This window comes from Dendrobates tinctorius, unplaced genomic scaffold, assembly GCF_039654945.1.
Source record: "Dendrobates tinctorius isolate UK_male_01 unplaced genomic scaffold, ASM3965494v1 ptg000201l, whole genome shotgun sequence".
Classification (NCBI taxonomy): domain Eukaryota; kingdom Metazoa; phylum Chordata; class Amphibia; order Anura; family Dendrobatidae; genus Dendrobates; species Dendrobates tinctorius.
In genome coordinates, this window is record NW_027361868.1 from 9,441,217 (window position 1) to 9,459,160 (window position 17,944).

Consider the following 17,944-nt stretch of genomic DNA (forward strand, 5'->3'; position numbering starts at 1 on the left):
AGTTGCTGGACCCCCACCGATCAGACCCTTGATATCTATCCTATGCATAGGTTATTCAAAAGGGGGGGGTCCAATGGCCAGACCCCTACTCCCAGTGGTTGGACCCCCCCCCCCCCCCGCGCCGATCAGACCCTTGCCACCTATCCCATTGATCAGTAAGTGTCACTTATCACCTATCCAAGTTATAACTTAGTGATTCGTGGGGGCTCTGACCGCTGGGATCCGCACCGATCTGTAGGACACTGGGGCTTATCCCTATGACAATGGATCGCCACTCCATTCATTCCTTATAGGGCTTCTGTGCGCTGCGTTTGGCTTTTTACGCCAGTCCCATCCCATAGAGAATGAATGGAGTGGCGGTTGGAGATGAAAGTGCCCCATCTGTGTTACAAATCCCCTCATCGGTTCAGGACCTAGTGGTCGGTTCCCCACAATCGGCAATCTGGTTGGTGATAACTTGTAAACAGACATCCCCTTTAAGATGACTTTATTTCTCCTTATTGCCTTTCCGGAGTCTTAGGGTCATGGAGACGTCCATTGCTCTCAGGACGTGGTTATTCTTGATCCCCAGGTTGAAAATGTCAGAATTTTTTATTTTTCTAGTTTAATTGTCCCGTTACTCTGTTGTCCCTCCTGGAAATGAATGGGACGTATCCCTGAGCACTTTGACAAGGGCCACTCTATGCTGCCTGTGTTGGGCTGAATAAGGACACGCAGGGGGATGAAAATGTCAGGTAGTTAAAGGATACGGGGCTAGCTGGCAATGTTTTGTTTTTACATAACTCTGTGCAGTTTTGGGCATAAAATCATTTTTGCAACCTGGCTTTGTTCTAAAATATGCACCGTTTGCCATTTTATAGCTTCTGCGTAACAGTCTGTTGGCTGATTGCACAGACTGAGTTAACGGATATGCCGTCAGCGAGTTCGGTAAGTTTATAACTACGGTATTATCTGGCTCCTGTGCAAAACTTTTACTGCAACCAAGCCAAAAATAGATGCATTTAAGTAAAAAAATTATGCTCCTGAAGGTGCAAGTATTCAATTTATTTGTGCTTTTCTGGGAGGAGTAACGGAGGATCTGCACGACACGAGAAAGTCTTCCTAATTGTTGTTTCATTGGTATGTGTGATGGGGGGCGCTTGAAATCTTCTCAGCCATAAAGTAAATGTGTCCGAATGCTTCACTCCTAACGCTAATGGAGCTGAAGGGTATTTCAACCCCCCAGAACTTTGGGGGGTGGTCACTGCCCAGTATATTTCAGGGTAAGACATTGGTGGGGTCCGAGAATTCATCCGGGAATGTATGGGCCGAGGCCAGTTCAAGCTTAGATGGCTGCTACAGAGCAGATGGATCTGCAGAAAGCTGCTGGACGGAACGTTACGGGTTACGTTCCTGTGCCTTCACCATGGATCACAGACGGTGGTCAAGTGGACCGCTGTGGTTTTAGATGGCAGCCATGTCTTTCTAATCCTGGACAACCCCTTCAAGCTGTGACGTACAACGTGTGATGTCATACGACGTGACCCTTGTGCGCAGTTAGAGGCATAGTCCCATTTCCTTCTCATTCCTCTCCTTCGGTAGCCACAGTGGAGAGCTCTGCACAGAGTGAGCGCTGCCCTGGTAAACCCATCAACGACCAGGTTCCTCGAGGTTCCTCATAACCCAAGGTCGCTTTCGGCATCACCTTCTACTGGAGCCTCCGACCAGCACGAAACCTGACAATGGGAGAGGACAGGGCTGTCTGCTTCAGCTATGAGAAAACGGTTCCCCATCCTGAAATCAAAGGCAAATGTCACGTAAAAATTTGGGTAAAATTTCCCCTTGGACTGTACCGACCCGTCCTACAACCTTAGTGTGCATTGACCCTTTCCCAAAAATGTCAGTTTTTTCCTCTCTGTTCTGGCGGACTGCACCCAATGCGTTTTCCTGGGCGGCCTGACGGGCACGGCTAACAACCACGTGCAGAGTTTGTGTCTCTCCGTTGATGCGTCCCTGACCCCTTCGTAAGTGCTTGCAATGTGACCTTGTCGTCATGTCAGCAGTGGACCTGTGTAGTGTCGCCCTCGCAGTGAGTTTTTGCGCCAGCTGGGGGCAGCGCGGGGTGCGTGATGATGGGTGTCAAAACTTTTGCGATAGTACGAGCTCGGCACTATTGGCAAAGAGGAAGTTTTGTCGCCGGCACGAGGCTGTGACCACGCCGTGACTCTTATCTAGATTCACATGTCAACACTGCACTCGGATCTATGGCAGTGGCGCTCCCTAAAGGAAAAAACTTTACAGTCGTTCCTCCTGGATGAATGAAATGTATGGATTTCTGTCGGGTTCTCCTTTATATACTCCCCTTTTAATTATTCTTTTTCACCCCCTTCCAGGCACTGGTTCAGCTCTGCGTGGGCAAGATGGCCGTCAACCTGGAGACGATGAAGAAGATGGGATCCGTTATAGTCATCATGGTTGTACGCTTCGCCTTCATGGTGGTCAACAACATGGTCGCCATTCCGTCCTATGTATTATATTTAATAGCGCTGCAGCCGCTCAGACTTATAGACAGTAAACTCTTCTGGTATATAGAGGGAGTCATGTTTAAATGGCTCTTGGCTATGGTGGCGTCCTGGGGCTGGACAGCGGGGTATACAGGTAAGGTCACAGGTGATCGCTCGCCGATGATACTTTTGGATATGTGCAAGCCGCGCTGCTCCATAGGGGGGCACTTATTTATTCATGCATCATTAATCTGATTACTGAAGATGGCGTCCGTGCGGTCGTCCCTCCAGAGTTCGGCACCAGTGTCTAAAGAGCATTTTCATCACTTCCTCCGCTATAGCTATGTATTTACTGAAGTCCTGGAATTCTGTTCATGCATCTGGCAGCTCTGGATGAGCAGTGCCAGGAATGGCAGCTCTACTGTTGTTTTTATTATGACCTGGCTTGTACGACAGCCAAATGTTGCAGACCCTCTAGAAACGACGGGTCCTGGTTGTCGTACATTTATCGCTCTGCCCGTGAACTGCTTGATTTATTGTGATATTGCGAAGCGCTCCAGACGGGCATAAAATTGGGGCAAATCTACACCCTTATCACAACACAAGTTCCCCCGGTGTTAGTTTTGGTCATCATAACACTGGAGCTTGTATCTGCAATATGGGCACACAATGGCGGCTGTTTTATACTAGTCTGCAGCTGGCGAGAGGTATGAAGATGTCACAAAGTGGCAGCAAAAAGGCTTCACTCAACCATGTATTATGTCCGTACACTTTGTAGACGTGCTGACTGTTTTCACAAGCCATGAGATCACAAATTATTTTGATTATGCAGGAAATTGGGGGGTGATCCCCTTTTAAAGGAGACTTGTCACTTGCCATAAATTTTTATTTTTTTAGCCTGGTGTAAATGCCACTGTTCTCCTGAATCCGGCGACTGTTTTCTTTTCTTCCTGGGCCTCACAGTTCCTGAGATATGGCCCTCTCTTTCTGCTATGTAAATGTTTCTAAGTGGGCGTGTTCCTTTAGATGTCAGGGCCACGCCCACTCGACTTAAAAAAAGCAAGATTTATATACATTGAAATGTGGGGTCAAATCTCAGGAACGGAGAGGCGTAGGAAGAAAAGAAAAACATCGCCGGATTCAGGAGAACAGTGGCTTTTATGCTAGGCAAAAAAAAATACATATTTTAGGCCAAGTGACAAGGGGTGCGCTCTGTAGAGTTTAATTACCGCTTGCAACATGTTCTGGTTATTAGATATGACTTTTATGATGAACGCCGTGGTATACTCCTGGTGGGTGCAGGATTTCTCCGCCATGTTCGCATGTGCCCCACGTTCTCTAATCCATATTCTTTCACTCTCCAGCCATTTGTTTTCTCGTTCATTGATTTTTCCTGAAGTCTGGTGCGACGGTGCAGCCCTGCGGTCAGAACGGAGACCGTAGTGACACTGTTGATGTCAAGTGGTGCCAATTACTGAGCCGTTGGCACTGCCCGGGTGATGGCATAATGTATACTTCCTCCGATTACCTCCAAAGCAGCAGGAGAAAAACGCTCGGAGAGCACTGTAAATATCGGATTTCCTGGAAGCGCGGCGGTATATACTCACACCCGGCTATACAGGTTCAGCGCTTTCTGGTTCCCGTCTCTTATATTTTAAGCACCGAGGATCTTGAGGCAATGGAGGATCAGGTTTCTGCATTGTTTCCAAGACGGTCAGCTGAGTTTGCTGCGACTGTGTGACTTTCCACCAGCCGTTCTCTTAAAGGAGAGCTTCACCCTTGGGAATCGCCTTTTGCAGACTCGAGATCACTGTGTGCTGTATCGCAGCTACTAATGTAATTCCTATAGATCCCAATGGATTGGGAAAACTTCTTTTAAATTCCTATAGGTTCTTTTATCCTCCTGAGTGATCATCAAAACTGATAGAAATCCATCCTGGTTCTGATAACTATTTGCTCTCTCCCTCCCTTCTCTCAGCATTAGAGATAGCAGTGGAGAGAAGAGAGGCGGTTGTATATCGATCTCCACATCCTGGAGAGGGGAGAAAGCATCTCTGGGAGGGCAGAAAAAGGTGGAAAGCACATGAAGAGGAAATAACTGCAGGATAGAAGCTGTGCTATGTGAACAGTGAGGACAGGAGTACCCATGATGGTTGCAGAGCTCACATCCAGCCTGTATTCCTGGATGAGACACTCCCATTCGAGAATCTGGAACTTTCTTAACAAGAGGCAGCCAATAACCTATGTAAAAGTCGAGTGGCCATAGCCTTTACATTTCAGATTTCCTTTTAAAGGGGTATTCCCATTTTAGAAAATGTCTTGCAACCAGGATATGTGGCCGCTCGCTGATTGCTGGAGGTCTGACCTAGGATGCTCATCAATTCTGAGCATGGCCGCTGTGCAGGAAGTCCCTTTAGCGTTGGCCCTGTGGAGGTGTTCTGTTAATAAGAAGTTACTAAAGTAGCATTTAGTTTGATGGCTGGGATATGGTGTCTGTCTGAATGTACATTTGCAGCCTGTTGATCACCAATGAATCTGCTCCTTTTAGCTGACCCATATTTTTTCAGGGAATTTTAGCCATTTGGACTTTTTAGAAAAGTGGACCTGTCGTCGTGCGGTGTTGCCCTTTAAACAGGGCAGCAGGGTCTTCTGATTGATCTGCTTTAACCCTTTTACATATGTACTACTAGGAGAAAATGGAAAAAGTTGGATCAGAGTGGAGAGACGCAGACTAAGGCCAGGTTCACATCACTTTCGGGCCAGACATTAGTGGCTCCATTGGGGGTTACATGAAAACCTGGATTTGGGGGCAACCCCTCACTGCTAATCACAATCATAAGGCAGGTGTAGTCAATTTGTACTCAATTGGCAGACACAAAAGCATGGTGTACCGTACTTATCGACGGCTTTGTCAGGAGGTACCATCTGAATCACGTGTGTTGTATTTTTTTCAAGGCTTTTGACAGATGCCGAGACGCTAACCTTTGACCCGAGGGTAATTCGATCATTCTTGTAATTCCGCCAATCATCCAGAGTGTAATACTGTAGTTCTCCACTAGTGGCCACTACGGAGAAAGTGTATGGCCAGAATAAGCTTTCTCTGGGTAAAAGATCGCCTGGGGTTCTAGTAGTCAGACTCACAGCAGGGAGTAGAGCGCTTTTGCAAATTTTTATAAGGGGCATTGTCTTGACTAGATAACTCCTCTAATTTGCCAGGGATTCCCCCAAAAATTAAAACTATACCTTTAAAAAAAAAATGAAATGGTTGTCAGGCCAACTTGCGAAACCTCAAGCACACGCCATGTCCACACAAATCCTCCACATTGTATGTCTGATCCTTTCTTACATGGTTCCCGTTGGAGTCTGTAATTCAAGACAAGTAGTAATTATAGATTATAGTAACCCCACGAACGCCAGGCCTGTCCCTAGAGGCTCGGTGTAGTACCACCCGCGGCTTAGGAAAAGCAACATGAAACCATTGCCTTCAAAGCAGATCCTTAAATTCTTACAGTTCAGTTTCGTTGTGTTTGATTTTAGGCAGCGAGACCTTTACGATTCCACCCTGTGTAGTAGCGCTGCGCTAGTGGGCACCATGTGGTACCGGAGGAATGTGATATATGGGGGACTTTGTGTCCTAGAAAGCTGGACTTGTAGCCTGACAAAGCTAACGGCCAAAGTATTGCTTATACAGGTGACATCTTGCTGATTTTCTGGGGGTCAAACAAGTGCAGCCGCCACTGATCCCAAAAATTGATTGGGCACTGAAATGCTCCAGTTCATGTCTAAGACACTGCCGGAGATTGCCGAGTACAGTGCTGTCCCATAGACATTGATTGGTGGGGCAGCACACATTCGTGGCCATTCCATTCTAACAGCACCTTGATGTCTGGGTTGTTGCGCGTCCCAGCGATCAGATCCTCAGCAGTCAGCAAGTTATCCCTTATTTTCTGCATAGGTGATAAATTTCCAAGTTAAGAACAAGCCATTAATTGAGTAACATATGTTATTTTGTAGTATAAAAACAAAATTAAAAAAATTTTTTTTTTTTTTATATATACACACAGTACAGACCAAAAGTTTGGACACACCTTAAGAGTTTTCTTTATTTTCATGACTATGAAAATTGAAGATTCACTCTCAAGGCATCAAAACTATGAATTAACACATGTGGAATTATATAATTAAAACAGTGTGAAACAACTGAAAATACTGTGTCTTATATTCTAGGTTCTTCAAAGTATTCACCTTTTGCTTTGATTACTGCTTTGCACACTCTTGGCATTCTCTTGATGAGCTTGAAGAGGTAGTCACCGGAAATGGTTTTCACTTCACAGGTGTGCCCTGTCAGGTTTAATAAGTGGGATTTCTTGCCTTATAAATGGGGTTGGGACCATCAGTTGTGTTGTGCAGAAGTCTGGTGGATACACAGCTGATAGTCCTACTGAATAGACTGTTAGCTGCTTTTTTCTTGCCATAATACAAATTCTAAGTAAAGGAAAACGAGTGGCCATCATTACTTTAAGGCTATGTGCACACGCTGCGGATTTTTCTGCGCGGATTTGCTGAGGTTTCAAACCGCCGCATGTCAATTCTTTGTGCAGAATCTGCAGCGGATTCACACCACCTCCACTGTAGAGGTGTGAAACCGCAGGTCTTTTGACCTGCAGATTTACCTGCGGATTTTACCTAATCCGCACGGAAAAATCCGCAGACCAATCCGCAACGTGTGCACATAGCCTAAGAAATGAAGGTCAGTCAGTCTGAAAAATTGGGAAAACTTTGAAAGTGTCTCCAAGTGCAGTGGCAAAAACCATCAAGCGCTACAAAGAAACTGGCTCACATGAGGACCGGCCCAGGAAAGGAAGAAAGTTTTCCCAATTTTTCAGACTGACTGACCTTAGTTTCTTAGGCTATGTGCACACGTTGCGGAATTTGGCAAAATCCGCAGGTATATCTGCAGGTCAAAAGACCTGCGGTTTAGCTCTGCGGTTTCACACCTCTACAATGGAGAAGGTGTGAAACCGCTGCGGATTCCGCACAAAGAATTGACATGCGGCGGTTTGTAACTGCAGCAAATCCGCGCAGAAAAATCTGCAGCATGTGCACAGCGGTTTTTGTTTTTCATTGGTTATAATGGTACTGTACAACGCAGCAGTAACTGCTGCAGATCTGCAGCGTGTGCACATAGCCTTAAGGCCCCGTCACACATAACTACTCACCAGCGATCCCGACAACGATATCAACGTGTCAGGATCGCTGGTAAGTCACTATGTGATCGCTGGTGAGCTGTCACACAGACAGCTTCACCAGCGATCAGCACAGCGACGCCGAGCGCGCGGCGTTGCTGTGTTTGTTAGTTACCAGCGCGCTGATGCAGGGAGCTGGTAACTAACGTACACATCGGGTATCTAAGGGATGCACGTCCCTTGGATACCCGATGTGTACGTTAGTTACCAGCTGATCGCTGGTCTCCCGCCTGTCACACGCAGCGATGCGTGCTGGCCAGCGGGAGACCAGCGACCAAAGAAAAGTCCTGGGCTTTCCTACAGCGATCAGCGATACCGGCAGGGGGGGAGGTCGCTGATTGCTGTCACACACAGCGATATCGCTGGTGAGATTGCTGTTGTGTCACAAAACTTGTGACTCAGCAGCGATCTCGCTAGCGAGATCTTTGTGTGACGGGGCCTTTAAAGTAATGATGGCCACTCGTTTTTCTTTACTTAGCTGCGTTTTTCTTGCCGTAATACAAATTCTAACAGTCTATTCAGTAGGACTATCAGCTGTGTATCCACCAGACTTCTGCACAACACAACTGATGGTCCCAACCCCATTTATAAGGCAAGAAATCCCACTTATTAAACCTGACAGGGCACACCTGTGAAGTGAAAACCATTTCCGGTGACTACCTCTTGAAGCTCATCAAGAGAATGCCAAGAGTGTGCAAAGCAGAAATCAAAGCAAAAGGTGGCTACTTTGAAGAACCTAGAATATAAGACATATTTTCAGTTGTTTCACACTTTTTTGTTTATTATATAATTCCACGTGCTAATTCATAGTTTTGATGCCTTCAGAGTGAATCTACAATTTTCATAGTCATGAAAATAAAGAAAACTCTTTGAATGAGAAGGTGTGTCCAAACTTTTGGTCTGTACTGTATATATTTAGCGCACACTGTATAGGGGTAAAATGAAGGAACTATAAACTAGACTTCTTTTTATGAAAACAACCATAAACCTGTTTTCTAAACTTTTTTTCTTTATCCCTTTTAATCTAATTTTGGAAGCTGCAGGATTTTTTGGCATCGCCCTTTGTTAAATTTTTATATATATATATATATATATATATATATATATATATTTGGCTTCAGTAATTGCTCCATTGTCTCCACTTAATAAGAGGATGGAAATGCCATTTATAGCGGGGTCCCTTTTACTCAACACAGCCAAAGCTTTTGAGACATGAAGCAAACTTTACATTTAACTTTTCTTCCCACTAGTCTTACTAGACAAAATGTGACCCTACAATCTAATAATTCATATTTATTCACACATTTGGCATACTATTACAGTATATTATACTTTATGAAAATGTATTTTATATACTTTTTTTATACTTATTTTGTACCATTATATATTTTTATATACCTTTTCATGCTAGATTATATACTCATTATTTTTTTTTATTGTTGTATACCATTGTTTTATATACTGATCATTTTTTAAGATGTAATTTTTTGTACTTTTAGCGTTATATATTTTAGACACTATTCTATATTCTTTTTGTAGTACATTTTGTTTATGTAGTTTATCATACTTTTTTATTCTCTTTTATGTACTTCTATATCAAAGTAAAATATGTAAATAAAAAATACAGAAAACAGTATCACAATATGAAATAATGTATATAGAAAAGGGTCTAATATATTCAATATTTTTATTTACGGTACATGATTTTTTTTTGTTTTATACTTTTTCAAATTAAACTTAATGTACGAGAGCGTAAATGCTTAGAAAATCGTTCTAATGGGATTTAATCTTCACCATATTTAGCTCCTAGAAATAAAACCTCATATATAGATAGTTATTATAATAAAGTTTTGTCTTTTTTTTTTTTTTTTTTTTGCCCCCTGGAATTTTGTAAACAAAGCTGAAGTTGAGTCTGATTTCGGCGGCGTATGCGAGGCCTGGTTGTATTTTTATATTTTTGGTGATTTCAGCCTCGTCTACACAAAGGTCACGTCTGCGGCACTCTCCGTGTCGCTGCATCTGTCACCTTGAGAAGATCACAGGCCCGTACGTTACACTTGTTATCCGATCCTGTAGTTAATCATGGCGGGGAGCCTGAGCGGCTTTTTAATAATAGAACAACTTTTTCATAGTTTTTTCAGTACTTAAGAAAATTTACTCCCCGCTAAGGTGGCGCTCATTTACAGAGCTCCGTGGGAACGTGGGTGACGGCATTTTTTTTTTTTTTTTCCTTTTTGATCTGCATTCTGCAATCCCTCTGTTATTCCTCCTGGAAATGTAGTAAATTGCGACTGAGCGTTACTTTTTTACCGTTTCCTCGGTGAAGGGGGCGTATCCATGTGGTATGGCACTGATTGGACAATGTCAGAGTGCAGCAACACACCCCCTCAGCCAACCAATCACATCTGATTGACATTTTATTCCTACGTTTCTGGGAGTAACACGAGTGCAGAGCCCTCTGATTAAGGGTAAGGGAGGTTGCAATACCAGTCACAGCCTACAGGACCAGTGTGGTGCTGTTTATTGGGTTTTCTTTCTTTTATCACTGGTCATCCTTTTTAGGGTTTGTGTCAAGTGTGGCAGGATAAGGGGGTCCATCCACAAACAAACTGATGCTGGGGGTCCAACCAACGGGTTTTTTGCAACTCTACTCGCCTTTCTAGGCAAGCTCGTAGAGAGTGCATGGAGCAGAAATACGCATCCAGACAGGGCCCCAAGGGATCCGGACCCCTCTTTTCGGGATCAGTGGAGATCCCAGCGATTAGGAAGTTTGTCCCCTAACCTATAGCTCGGGAATAACTTGCATGCTTGGTACAAGCCCTTTAATGGCAGCTTACCTGGGCAGTGATTTTTGCCATCTCCCAAATGATCATGATCTGTTCATTGTTGACCCCCATTTATTTTGGATGTCAGATGTGCGCCTCGGTCGCCCCAGTGCATGGCTCCGGCGAGGGACTGAACGATCCGAGAGGAACGACAGGAAGTGTTGTCATAGGCCAACATTTTAAAGAAAGGCTGTAACCATCCTGCAATCTGCATTATTCCGCGCATTGTCTTTGTGCCGCGTCTGTCTCTTTTCTCATCGCATCTGATTTTTTTTCCTTCGTACTGAGGCCCCTTGTGCATAAACATATGTGCATTAATTCCCCAGATAAGGAGCTTCCTCCGGGGCCAAATTAATTAGTGCAGCGCTGCCGTCAGATGGCTGCCTCTCTCCTGTGTATTACCCTGTATGATGACGGCGCTGTATCTGGCCTCGCCGTGCAGCACATCGCCAGTGTCCTGGAGGATCGGAGCCGGTCTGGGGCCTCTTGTGGTCTGTATGGTGGCGGTGATCAGCAGTGACTCCAGCCCGGCTGCACTGTCTGTTGGAGTGTATGGAGGGCTGAATTGTTACTAATCTCTCGCAAGGTTCGGGGGGGGGCCACCTGCATACATAAGAGGGTCGTAATCAACAGAATCCAGAGTTTCCTCTAATTTGTATGTGGGGTCCTAAGTGATTCCCATGTAACTTCCCCAGAGTCTGTGTCTCTCACCCCTGAGGTTGGAGGATGAGTAGAAATGCACAGAAATAGCAGCGAGTATCTGGTGAGGCCGCGTGTAACGTCTCATGGCGGCAGCTGTTAGCTCGTCATGTCTTCCAGACTCTCGGGGGCTCCAGTCTGTATCCTGTCACATTAGGCGCATGAGCCTGCCGCTTATAAATTATGAAATGACCATTAAAACCGCACTACAGATCTGCGTTACCTAATCAACTGCTATAAAAGCCTCTTACTTGGACTCCTTTTCGCTCCATTATATGACAATGTGATGAAATCGGTTTCTTCTAGATGATATGATGGGACAATTAGGATCTCCTTTTCTTACAGTCAGGAGCCTGACACCATGTCACTCCCCTGTGTTATACTCCAGAGCTGCACTCGCTATTCTGCTGGTGCAGTCACTGTGTACATCCATTACATTACTGATCCTGAGTTACATCCTGTATTATACTCCAGAGCTGCACTCACTATTCTGCTGGTGTAGTCACTGTGTACATATATTACTGATCCTGAGTTACATCCTGTATTATACCCCAGAGCTGCACTCACTATTCTGCTGGTGCAGTCACTGTGTCCATACATTACATTACTGATCCTGAGTTACATCCTGTATTATACCCCAGAGCTGCACTCACTATTCTGCTGGTGCAGTCACTGTGTACATACATTACATTACTGGTCCTGAGTTACATCCTGTATTATAATCCAGAGCTGCACTCACTATTCTGCTGGTGCAGTCACTGTGTACATTACATTACTGATCCTGAGTTACATCCTGTATTACTCCAGAGCTGCACTCACTATTCTGCTGGTGCAGTCACTGTGTACATACATTACATTACTGATCCTGAGTTACATCCTGTATTATACTCCAGAGCTGCACTCACTATTCTGCTGGTGTAGTCACTGTGTACATACATTACTGATCCTAAGTTACATCCTGTATTATACCCCAGAGCTGCACTCACTATTCTGCTGGTGCAGTCACTGTGTCCATACATTACATTACTGATCCTGGGTTACATCCTGTATTATACCCCAGAGCTGCACTCACTATTCTGCTGCATAAGTAATGTGCAGCACGTACACAGTGACTGGACCGGCAGAATAGTGAGTGCAGCTCTGGAGTATAATACAGGATATAACTCAGGATCAGTAATGTAATGTATGTACACAGTGACTGCACCAACAGAATAGTGAATGCAGCTCTGGGGTATAATACAGGATGTAACTCAGGATGAGTACAGGATCAGTAATGTATGTAGACAGTGACTTCACCAGCAGAATAGTGAGTGCAGCTCTGGGGTAGAATATAGGATGTAACTCGGGATCATTAATGTAATGTATGTACACAGTGACTGCACCAGCAGAATAGTGAGTGCAGCTCTGGAGTATAATACAGGGGGTAACTCCAGATAAGCACAGCAGTATACTTACTCCACGCAGTAATGTTTACACCTCAAGTAAAATGAGTACACCCTTCTCTGCCCAGTGCAGGACCAGATTGGTAAGTGCCTGACAGGGGATTCAACAAAACGCCATGTGAAGCATCAGTCAGAATCCCTGTGTCATGCGGCGCCCTCGACGGCCTGTGCATAACCTGACATGGTGTGTATTTACACTGTCTGTATACAGCGATCCTTTATCCTCTTTGCTGCCTTCTTATAGATAGATTTATGTTTGCTGCACTTGAGGGATAATCTCATATTTCAGATTGCATTAGTAAAGCCTTCTCCTCACCCACAAGGTGCAGAAGAGACGGCGCTTTGTGGAACTACAGGGCTGCCGAAACTAAATAGAAAATGTCAAAACTCCAAGATGGCAAAATGTGAATCAGCATAAAGGAATGTGATGAGCGGTGAGATGTGACAATCGGCAGCGGAGGCTCCGCACAGACCATCTCCTCACACTCGTGTCTTAAAGATGAGGATTTGGAAGTCAGAAACGACGTTAGAAGAACGGATCATGTACCCGGTGCAAACTGCAGAACCTGAAGAAGGCAATATTTCTTCTAGGGGTTTGTGGGTGTTTTGTATCCATCACTTTTCAGCAGTCTCATTATCCTCACAGACAGGATTACACCTCTGTGTCGGTAGCACAGGGTCCAGCGTTAACCTATGGCTGATTGTAGATGGAGATAAAGGTCTTTCCCTCTTTTCTGGCATTAGAAATACAACTGGGCGTTTTTTGACTTTCTGCACCAGTCAAGCGGCTTTCTAAAAAGTGGAAGGAGCTTAGCAAAACCACGACTGGCGTCAATTATAGCGGAAATCTACACCCGCTCATAGTATAAAATGTATAAGTCGACAAGTAAAAAATAACCATCAACCTGCTTCCATGATAAGTTATGGGTTTTTAGAAAACTTTTTTCTACCACTTTTTTTTTTTTTTTTTTTTTTTACAGCTAGAAAACAAAAAACCTTATCCTGCAATAAAACAAAAAGCCCTCATGTGGGCATATAGATGGAAAGCTAAAATAAAAAGGTAATGCTTGGAAGAAGGGGAGGAAAAAAGTGGAAACGTGAAAATGAAATTTGCTGCATCTATAAAGGGGTTATCCAAGAGTGGGAAAACTTGGCTGTGTCCTACCTAAACAGCGCCACATCTGTCCACAGTTCGCTCGTGGTATTGCATCACAGCCCTGTTTATATCAGTGGAGATACAATGTGACACACAACCCATGGATGGACGTGGGGCTTGTTCTGGGAAGGAGTCGGCCATGTTTTTCTTATGCCCGGGGTTGTGGCGACATCCGGTTGGTCTCTGTCGTGTCTCTACTGTCATTGTTCTCCCTGATCTCATCGTATCCTTTTTATTTAAGAGGTCAGACATGAGCTCCATATTAATAAGGTGCCGGCATGCGCTCCGTTCTCCGCTGTATGTGGGGTATTGATTGAGAAGGTGACATCCATGTAATCTCCGGGTGACCGCTGCATTATCTTGTACGTCTGCAGGGTTTCAGGGTCGCTTTCCTGCTGCGTGTCCTATATATATATATATATATATATATATATATATATATATATATATATATATATATATATATATATATACACACACCTCCTATAGTATTTTTAATAATTAAAACCAGATACAAATGAATTTGAAGGTTCTGGCTACCATACATTATTCCACCCGAGACCATAGGACTGGTGTGACGTTCCCTCGTGAAGGCCTCTGCGTTGACCTCACGTCAAAGGCGATCATGGTGTAGAGCTAGATGGTAATGGAGGCTGGAGTGGAGGTCCGTCCTCTTCAGCGAGGGGTCCCACTTTTGTCTGACGCAGTGATAGCCGGAGATTTGTCTGAAGACCACGTGGGCAACACCATTAAAGGCCCTGTAGGAGGGAACGTCGCACCACTCTTACTCCCAGGATTATGGTGGCACAATGTGCGGTAGTCGGACCCCTCTAGTCTTTACTCCAGGTGCACTAACAGCTCAGCGTTATATGGATTTGGTGGTGGAACCAATGGTCCGACCACTTCTCCAAAGTCTCCCGGGTGCGGTGGGGGTTGCCCAGGCCGCCCTCTGCTTCCAGTGGTGAGATTTATCACATTATCTGACATGATATTAGGTTAGGGCTCATCCCCACCTGCGATGAAATTGGACAAATGCAATTCGATTAAAAATCAGATTGCATTCGGACCAGTGCTCTTCTATCATTGTGTGATCATCTGCATTTTTTTTTTCCATATCTTATCACGATCGGACTGGAAAAAAAATTGCAGCATGCTGCGATTGTAATCGGAAGTCAGATTGCATCCCGCAATAGAAGTTAATTGGTGCGAGAAAAAAGTAGCACAACACTCGTACCATGTGAGTGCTGTCCAATTTTTACACACCAATCTCCTCTGAAAAGCCGGCAATTCATGTGCTGCGTACAGTAAAATCACAGCGTGACAGGTTAGAATAGATATATACACATAGGGTAGGTAATATATAGATGTCAGTGACAAAATACTGTATTTATTATTATATTACATAGATATCATAGAAGAAAAGCTGGCAATTCAGGGAACCACGTACCGTAAAATCACAGCTGGAGCCGACAGGATAGAATAGGTGGATTACCTTCAGTAAATACACAGAATAGATATAGATCTGTCAGTGACACATACAATTAGTAAGTACAGTGTGTGTGCAGCTTACTGTAGATGTATTTAATTTAAAAAAATGGCGTGGGCTCCCGTTTAATTTTCGTAACTAGCAGAGAGAAAGCTGACGCCGTCTGGGCAGATGTTTATAGCCTGGGAAGGGGGTAATGCCCTTGAAGCTTCCCAAGCTATTAATATCAGCTCATAGCTGTATAATTAGTGTTTACTGGCTATTGAATTGGGGGACCCTAAAAAGACTTGGGGGTTCTCCTATAATAACCAGCAAAGGCTATGCAGACAGCTGGGGGCTGATATTAATAGCCTAGGAGGGGGCCATGGATACTGCCCCCTCAGGCTAAAAACATCAACCCTCAGGCACCCAAGATAAGGTGCATCTCTAAGATGTGCCAATTCTCGCACTTAACCTTTCTCTTCCCACTTGCCCTGTAGGAAGGTGGAGTAATAGTTGGGGGAGGTTGATGTCACCTGACAGTACAAAAGTGACATCAAGCCTCGAGGTTAGTAATGGAGAGGCATCAATAAGACGCCCCCATAATTAACCCCCTAGTCATATTGTATAAAAACAGAAGCACCCAGAACTTTAATTGAAAGAATGACAGACTCCTTTAATAAATCTTAAACCATATTTACGACATTGCCCATTCCACTGACTCCATTGTCTTTTGCAAAATAGTTAAAGTAAAATTAACAAAAAACAATATTCCTCACCTTTCCGTAGAGATGATGATAATCCTTTTGGCCCACGATGGGTCTAGCTGTGCAACATCTAGATCGCAGGCTGCATGATGCGACCATACAGACTGTCATCCAGCAGAGACACTGAGCAACGTGTGCTCAGTCTCCCTGTGAACTCCTATTACCTGTCTGATGGCACCACGAGCAGGAGAACTATCTCACGCTTGCGGTGCCGTCAGACGTGGAATGGGCGATGTCGTAAGTATGGTTTAAGATTTATTAAAGGAGTTTGTCATTCTTTCAATTAAAGGACTTTTTTCTGGTTGAGTTTTTTTTTTTTTTTTTTTTTTTTTAAATACCTCTATGGGGTTTGTAATGGGGGTGTCTTGTAGACGCCTCTCCATTACTTACCTCTGGACTTGATGTCACCTAACAATACAAAGTGACATCAACCCCCCCCAATTGCCACCCCTCCAGGGCAAGTGGGACGAGCGAGGCTAAGTGCCATCTTAGAGATGCGCCTTTTTTGGGGTGGCTGAGAGCTGATGTTTTCAGCCTGGGGGGGGTCAGTATTCATGGTCCCTTCCTAGGCTATTAATATCAGCCTACAGCTGTCTGCATTACCTTTTGCTGGTTGTTAATTATAGAGGGATCCTACGTTAAAAAAAATATTTTGGGGGGGGGGTTCCCCCATTTTAATAGCCAGTAAAGGCTAAGTATACAGTTGTGAGATGATATTAATAGCCTAGGAAGCTCCATGGGTATTACCCCCTTTCCAGGCTATAAACATCGACCCCCCCCCCCCAGCCGTCGGCTTTCCCTCTGCTGGTTACGAAAATTGTGTGAGAGCCCACGCCTTTTTTTTTTTTTTTTCAGAAAAATAATCTTTTATAAAATACATCTACAGTAAGCTGCACACACACTGTACTAATTGTATATATCTACCTATTGTATTTGTATTTACTGTATATAATCCATCTCTTCTATGTTGTCGGCTACTGCGGTGATTTTACTGTACACGGCTGCTGAAATGCTGGCTTTTATTCTAATATATAATGTGTGTGTTTTTTGAAGAATATTTCCTTTGTAAACTATGTATAAAAGCTCTTGTTAAAATCGCATTGTAGTCTGATGTAAATCGGATGCTAGGTGTGAAAAATCGGATTGTACTCGCATGACACTTTATCGGACCGATTTTAAAATCGCTAGTGTGACTCCAGCCGTACTGGTAGATATGTCCTGCACATAGACATTCACTCTTCCTTAGCACGTGTGATCCTTGTTGGTAGCCACATGTTAGTGGTCACCAGAGAGATCTCTGCCACCAATATAAATTTTTATTGTTTTTTTGATAAACAGCGTTCCGCTACTAAGAAAGAAAACAAGTAAAAAAAAAAAAAAAAAAAAAAATCTCCCAAATATGCCGGCTGTTCACGGCCCTACCTCTGAGGACACCCTCCCTTTTTGTGTGGGAGGAAGAAAACTGGCAGTGACCCTTGGAATAAGTCGGGGTTGTAAGCGGCTCGTAGCCCCCCGCGTCTCCATTCGTTCCCACCCTGCTCTGAACATGAATGGAAAGTTGGAGAAGTTAAACAACTGTTACTTTTTAATTTTCGGCCCAGGGCCGGGCCGACGCTCGCTCGGTCATCGGCTCGATGCCTTGTTACTTCTGATATTCTCGCTGGTTTCTAGGGCGCGGCTCAGAGTTTGTTGTTACGCCGGACAGTTAATAACTCTTCACACTCTTCCTCATTATCCTCATTATGTGAATGTTTGTTTATTTGAACTTTTTTTGGGTGTGGGACCGACGCTTCAGAACGATGGATGTCAGATGTTTCTTGCATTGTTGAGATTTGTGTCACTTTTTTTTTTTATTTGTATC

The 17,944-nt window shown here is 44.2% G+C and overlaps 1 protein-coding gene across 1 annotated transcript in view; it reads left to right on the plus strand.

Annotated features, from left to right (window-relative positions):
- Nucleotides 1–17,944, plus strand: part of LPGAT1 (lysophosphatidylglycerol acyltransferase 1) — a 69,498-nt gene that overhangs the window by 1,406 nt on the left and 50,148 nt on the right. Inside the window, exon 2 of the mRNA XM_073553393.1 lies at nt 2,373–2,637. Coding sequence (XP_073409494.1) covers nt 2,400–2,637 — 238 coding nt within the window. The 5' untranslated portion in view covers nt 2,373–2,399. The remainder of the gene's footprint in view (nt 1–2,372; nt 2,638–17,944) is intronic.